The sequence below is a fragment of the Gymnoscopelus braueri genome (assembly GCF_963280865.1).
Source record: "Gymnoscopelus braueri genome assembly, chromosome: 22".
NCBI lineage: Eukaryota > Metazoa > Chordata > Actinopteri > Myctophiformes > Myctophidae > Gymnoscopelus > Gymnoscopelus braueri.
Window position 1 is genome coordinate 82,273 of NC_137624.1, and position 7,728 is coordinate 90,000.

The following is a 7,728-nucleotide window of genomic DNA, read 5'->3' on the forward strand; positions in this document are numbered from 1 at the left end:
TGCCAGACTAGATTTTCCTCTTCTTGCTGATAACTGTTGTGACATAGCAGTCACAAGTCAGTTCCTTGTGAATGTTCACCCCCTCATATTTGTAATGGTGTAAAGTAACAAAGTACATTTACTCAAGTACTGTACTTAAGTACAATTTTGAGGTACTTTTACTTTACTGGACTATTTCCATTTGTCTATACTTTTACTTCTACTCCACTACATCTCAGAGGCAAATATTGTACTTTTACTCCACTACAATTATTTGAAGACTTTAGTTACTAGTTACTTGCAGATATAAATTATTACATTATAAAACATACATTTTATATATTATATATATATACTCGGCTATTTGAAAATAGCTGATCTACAAGCTCACAACGTGTCGCATCGGGGTGGTGGTGGTGGTGGGGGGGGGGGGGGGGGGGGTGTCGAGTTAACCCTCTTCTCCCTGAAGTCCACGACTCCTTGGTATTTCAGGAAGAGGTTGTCCGGACACCTCTGCTCCAGGCAGGGTGCTCGCCTCCTCTCTGTAGGCCGACTCATCAGTCTCACCGCTGCACAGGACAAGGGAGGCCAAGGGTGGGGGGAAGCATGGGGTGCATCTATCTATCTATCTATTTATTTATTTATTTTGCAAGCCTATGACTCCTAGCCTGAGACCAGACGAATCTGCCAGTGCAAAAACAAAATTGCCCCCAGCGATTTGGGTCTGGCACAGCTCCGTTGTGAATCCATTTCCTGCTCCCGAAGTCTGGGCTGACCAAGAATCAGGGCCCAGTATTCAAATATGGGAGACTGTAATTGGTAGTTGGTTGTAGGTCTAACCAATTGCGTCCAGAGACATGCTTTTGATCCCGCCCATTGGGGGAAGAAATCCTCACAGAAGCACCAGACTAATATCCACGCAGTGATATAGTCTGGCCACGCGAGGCTATATGACTCCCACTACGTTACATTTCAAATAGAAATGTTTTACTTTTGACTCCACCACATTTCTAGGAAGGGACTATAGAGCATCGCAGTTCCCGCCCACTTCCTGGTTTTTCGTGGTGCCGGAAGGAACAACTCATTTTTCCCATTGACATTTCCAAAAATATTTATATCTATTAATTTAAGCCTCGAATCAAGCCATCATGACATGACATGAATCATGACCATAAAACTTTTTTTTCTGTGATTTTTTTTATTTTATATTTAATTATATGATATACTATATTTAATAAATACCCTTTGTTTTGCCGTTTTCCAAAAAAAAAATATCACAGAATCAAACGTTTTATGGTCATGATTCATGTCATGTCATGATGGCTTGATTCGAGGCTTAAATTAATAGATACAAATATTTTTGGAAATGTCAATGGGAAAAATGCATTGAGTTGTTCCTTCCGGCACCACGAAAAACCAGGAAGTGGGCGGGAACTGCGATGCTCTATATATAAGAGCTTGTAAATCTGCTATTTGAAATTCCAGTGGGGTTGGGAGAGGATCTGGCAATGGAGGAGCTAAAGTCATCTGGGAAAGTGGGTGTTATGCGTGGGGCTTGGTGGAGAGAGAGCGAGCGAGAGAGAGAGAGAGAGAGAGAGAGAGAGAGAGAGAGAGAGAGAGAGAGAGAGAGAGAGAGAGAGAGAGAGGGAGGGGGTAGACATTTTACCAATTGTGCATTTTTGTGTTTTGAAATGTTAATAAAGAACTTCTTACTCCTCTCTCTCTCTCTCTCTCTCTCTCTCTCTCTCTCTCTCTCTCTCTCTCTCTCTCTCACACACACACACACACACACACACACACACACACACACACACACACACACACACACACACACACACACACACACACACACAGTGAAAGCAGGTGCAGTCATTCAGGTGTTTTTTCCGAGAGGTTGTGTGTTTGTGATAAATATTTCAAGGCCTCTGTGTGTGTGTGTGTGTGTGTGTGTGTGTGTGTGTGTGTGTGTGTGTGTGTGTGTGTGTGTGTGTGTGTGTGTGTGTCACTCTGATCTGTTGCCACTTGCCAGGTTGTTCAGACTGGATCATACAGGAACTGATAAACACTGACCACTGTACAGACAGACAGACAGACAGACAGACAGACAGACAGACAGACAGACACTGACCGCTCACTGTTGCTTTTCTTGATTGAATTGCACTGATACAGATCAACATGCTGTAATGTAAATGAGTGATTCACAACCAGTTTCATTTCAAGGACCTCATTTTCATTTAGTTCCCAACCCAAACTTTTTAGCTCAAGACCCTAAAGTTTGCCCGGGACCCAAACTAGTGAAAAATAGCAGATCTACAAGCTCACAACGCTGCATGAAGCCACGCGTTGTGAGCTTGTAGATCTGCTAGATCGGCTACAAGTATTTTCACTACTTCTTAAACTTTTTTAAAATTATTATTTATGGGAATTATTCGATTTTTCAATTGATGAAAAGTTGTGATTTTTTTTGTTTAAATTGTTTTAAATATGTTTTAATCTTTTTTTTATTTTTTATGTAGTAAACGGAAAAAATAAGATATTTACTCGCGACCTATAAAAACTGGTCCGCGACCCAAAGATGGCTCCTGACCCAAGAGTGGTTAGACAAGTAAGACGCGCGAACGCTGGAAGCGAACGCAGCTCGAAAATAACATAGCAAGTAAGAAGAAATCAAAAACTGTCCTCAAACTAAGGCGTTTTCAACTTGCCATCTGGCCTGAAATATGCACAAATGACATGGAATTCTTAGATATCCCAATAGATGAACTCGTCTAGATGCTTTTAGATGTGTTATTTTTGACTGTACCTGCTATATTTCTCTCAGAGGAGTGTAATTAGTCACCCAGGGGCAGGCGGATTTCAGCCACACTGTAGTGCACTCTGCGATCTGTCCACATGGGGGCGCGGCTGCACACAGGCAGTGCACACAATACTGCACACAGACAGACGGAGACACACACACACAACCCGAGCACGGTTTCATAGTAAGCTCCACTTGCACGGCGGCGCGCCTCCTTCCGCTGCGTTCGCAATCAGTGTTTCCCAGACAGTGGGTCGTGACCCATTTTTGGGTTGCGGACCAATTTTTATGGGTCGCAAATAAGTAAATATATATATTTTTGCATTTCCTTCACATTAGCTTTCATTATTACAAAAACATAAAAAAAGGGAAACATTTCAAAAATAATTTCAGGAAAACAAATCTATTCATTTATTTTATTTGCAATTTATTTTGCCTTGTGAAAATAGCAAATATTCTCGTTCAAAGTTGTTGAGTCTGTAGATACAGCTATTTTCACTTTTAAATAGTTGTTAATTTATAGCGTTTAAGTTGTTGTTGTTGTAACGTTTGGAAATCCCTGCATTAAATCATGGACCCAGCTGGATACTTCCACTGACAACGTATAAACTACAGTTCACCCTCAGTTGGTTTCAGTGTTATGTAACCACACATTTAAGGAAGACAACTAACAATAAAATAAAGCAACTTACACTCTCTACATTTCATCAGTGGTGGAAAAAGTACTCACATTTTTTACTTAAGTAAAAGTATCAATACTGCAATATAGAAATTGTAAGCTTGTAGATCGGCTAATTTTAAATGGCCGAACAGTATAGAGCTGAAGTGGTTAATGTATGTTTTGTAATAATATTCAAAATCTACAGTAACTAGTGACTAAAATGTTCAAATAATTGTAGTGGAGTAAAAGTACAATATTTGCCTATGAGATGTAGTGGAGTAGAAGTAAAAGTTATTAAGCTACCATTTAACTGCAATTATTGAAATGTCTCCGGCTGTATAATTACAGCTTAGGTGTGACCTATTTTCAGTGGTGGACAATATAACACATTCAGTACTTGAGTAGGCTGTACTCATACTACTCAAGTAAGGATATGTACTTTTTGAACTTTTGACTCCACTTCATTTCTAGGAAGGGACCCCCATGACGCAAACATAGGATACAAAAATACATTTGGAATGAAGCAATTACGCCCTAGCAGTGAAAATGGCTGATACACAAGCTCACACTGTGTAGCATCGTGACAGGTTGTACGCTTGTAGATCGGCTATTTTCACAATTTTTTAAAGTCTATGAAAAATTCAAATGCACAATTTGAATACTTAAGCATTTTATTTTATACTTATTGCAAGTATTTTTTTTAAAGCAAGTAGGCCCTATTCCATTATGCTATACTTTATAACTCGGAACTCCAGTAACATTTTACTTTACTTGTGGTTGAGTAATAATTTAACCACAAAGCTACTGGGGTTGAGTAGCCCAGACGCCCTGGAACCCCCCCCCCAAGGACCCCACTTTGAGAACCAATGGAGTAGCCCACTACTTTACACTCTGACCTATATTTGGACACTTGGCAGTGACGGGGTTAAAAAAGGGTGGATCGGGGTAAAGTTTCTCCGTGTGTGTGTGTGTGTGTGTGTGTGTGTGTGTGTGTGTGTGTGTGTGTGTGTGTGTGTGTGTGTGTGTGTGTGTGTGTGTGTGTGTGTGTGTGTGTGTGTGTGTGTTGTGAGTGTGCGTGCCCGCGTGCGTGCGTGCGACAGCCAGGGTAAAGTTTCAGTCGGCTCATTGATTTGCTAGTGTAGTTGTGGGCGTGTTTCGTGTCAGTGTTTGTGTCAAATTGAGTGTGTGTGAGTGTGTGTTCAGCGCTGCGTCTGGGCTCGATCAGCAGAGCGTGCATTTGTGTGCGTTATTAAAATAGTTATTATTGTATTATGTCAATGATGTCCAGCATATTGAGCCTCATTAACGGTCATCTGCGCAGAGATCTGGTGAGATCTGGTGGCATCTCAGGCATTCCTCTGCGCTCTCTATGCACAGCAAGAACACACACAGCGGATGACAGGTGAGACATGCGGTTATTTAGGACTATTTTACCATTCCAACATCTGCACCTTTGGGTTTGGTTATAAAACACGTTCACATCACGTTATGGTTGGGTTGGAATCAACAGATCTGACTTATAGCCTGTAACAATCAAATTCAATGCAAATACAATGTTGTTTACATGTAATCTATCTACACACACAAGCATTATGTTCATTGGTTTGCTTATTATAATTATATATATATATATATATATATATATATATATATATATATATATATATATATATATATATATATATATATATATATATATATATATATATATAGGTATATATATATATATATATATATATATATATATATATATATATATATATATATATATAGGTATATAGATATATAGGTATATATATGGTCACTGCATCTTGAAATAGGGAAATATGTTATGTCAGAGTCATGTTGTTAAAGTGTTCCATTTGTTCAATTATTTAAATAGCCAAACAGGCATTGCATGTAGATCTGCTATTTTTTAAAGTGGTTAAACATAGTTTAAGGGAGACCCCTGTTACTGAACAAACACACTACAACAGGACCCCGAGGGGTCCTTGAGGGGGTTCCAGGGGGTTCCAGGGGGTCCCCAGCTAAATGAGTACATACATGATGTAGCATCAAAATAATTACCACTTTAAACCTTATATCAGCTATTTGAAAATAGAATTTAAAAAACATTTAAATTGAATTTTTTAAAAACATAAATATTTACAGATTTAATTACTATATAGTTCCCTCCTGTCTCTCCCCAGAGATGGCTCATCCTCGGTGCTGGGGAAGCAATGGAAGTGGGGTCCGGGGCCCCCCAGGGGTTCAAGGGGGTCTCCAGCAAAATGAGATAATATACAGTAGAATCAAAATCAGTTCAACCTTTAACCCTATGGCCATTTGACAATAGCCGATCTACAGCTTGTAGATCTGCTATTTTTCAAAACAATCTTGAAATATTTTGAATAATTTTGAAACATTTCACTCTTGTAGGCTATAGGGGTCCCTGGCGCTAAATATTTTCAGATGGGGGTCCGCGGCCCAAATACATATTAATTTGGGGTTCCTTGACATGAAAATATATATAATTCCCTCCTGTCTCTCTCCTCAGAGATGGCTCCTCATCGGTGCTGGGGAAGCGATGGAAAGACTCGGCTGACACGGTGATCATCGGTGGGGGGTGTGTGGGGGTCAGCCTGGCCTACCACCTGGCCAAGGCCGGCATGAAGGACGTGGTGCTGCTGGAGAAGTCTGAGCTGACCGCCGGCTCCACCTGGCACGCTGTGAGTAGACCTGTCCACCATCAATGACATTTTACTGGACCATCCAATGGAACCAATGCACACAAATGAAATTGCGATCAACAATTTCATTGTGTTTTTTTGGCCACAGTCAGTTCAACCACTTGAACCCTATACATCGGCTATTTAAACATAGCCGAGCTTGTAGATCTGCTATTTTTGCTATCTTTGAAGGTTTTCACAAAGACTGAATTTAAGGACATTTTCTTACTACTTCTTAAAAGGTTTTTGTTTTTGAAATAATAATAATAATAGCAATGCGACGCGTTGTGAGCTTGTACATCTTCTATTTTCAAATAGCCGAAGTATATAGGTTTAAAGTAAGTGGTAAAACTGATTTTGATGCTATGTTAACGTGTGTGTGTGTGTGATCATGCGGCCTAGTCGCTTCTTTTGAGCCTGTTTACGTAGACAGGCCGCTTGTTTCTCTTGCAAAATCTGGCAACACTGGAGCCAGTCCGTGGCCACTGGGTTGGTCAGTAGCAGATGTTACAGCTTCCATAACATCAGCTGTCACTGACCTAGAGAGCTGCTGTGCCATTTGAGGACGCTTTGACCCACTTACCTTTTCTGCAGCGCAAGCAGTGCTGCACAAGTGCATTTACTGTTACTTAACTCAAGCACATTTTGGGTTAGAGGTTAGGTATTCATTTAGTATCTGTAGGCCTACTTTACTTTTAATATTTGTATTTTTCACTCCGCTACATTTAAAGACAAATATGGTACTTTTGACTGCACTACATTTCTAGGAAGGGAAAACACACATTATGAATTAACCACTTTTTAGCAGACATATGAGCTCACTTGTGAGCTTGTAGATCTGCTGTTTTTCTGCTACTTTAAATCTTTACAAATGTTTAAATGTTAATACAATTTTGAACACTTAAGTATTTTTTTGACACAGAGTATTTATACTTTGACTCAAGTACTGGTGTCGAGTACTCTGTCCACCAGAGCCTCTTATCCAGTCACTTGCTCTTATGTGACATAGTTGATGGTGTGAACTTTAACCCCATGAACCCTATAGCGTCCCTATTCTGTGCATGTCATAATAGGCCAACATGCAGTGAAAATATCCGATCTGTAAGTCAGTGGTTCTCAAACTTTTTCATGTCAAGGACCGCCAAATTGATATGTATTTGGCCGCGGACCCCCATCTATAAGTGTTTTGTAACAGGGACCCCCCAGGAGAGAAAATTTGTGTTAAGAAATTCAAAATTATTCAACATTTTCCAAACATTTTCGAGATTCTTCCAACAATCATTCAAAAATAGCAGATGTACAAGCTGTGAGCTTGTACATCTGCTATTATTGAATAGCCAACTTATAAATGGATAACATGTTTAACCCATTAAAGGGGAATACCACTAATTTTCAACATTGAACTATGTCTTTAATACACCTTAGAACTGTTGTGTGGAAATAAGAAACCCGCCCCCTTCTATGTTGCCTAGAACTGGAGAATTGATTGAGGTCATGTGATCAGTGACATACGCAGGGTGTACTTTTGGCTGAGGGGGCGGAGCCAAACAAATTTAAAGTGATGACACAAATAAATGATCAGA

The 7,728-nt window shown here is 39.8% G+C and overlaps 1 protein-coding gene across 1 annotated transcript in view; it reads left to right on the forward strand.

Annotated features, from left to right (window-relative positions):
• Positions 1 to 4,640: 4,640 nt before the first annotated feature.
• The window catches only part of dmgdh (dimethylglycine dehydrogenase), a 62,434-nt gene continuing 59,346 nt past the window's right edge, over positions 4,641 to 7,728 (forward strand). Inside the window, exons 1-2 of the mRNA XM_080419871.1 lie at positions 4,641 to 4,839; positions 5,974 to 6,145. Coding sequence (XP_080275997.1) covers positions 4,709 to 4,839; positions 5,974 to 6,145 — 303 coding nt within the window. The 5' untranslated portion in view covers positions 4,641 to 4,708. The remainder of the gene's footprint in view (positions 4,840 to 5,973; positions 6,146 to 7,728) is intronic.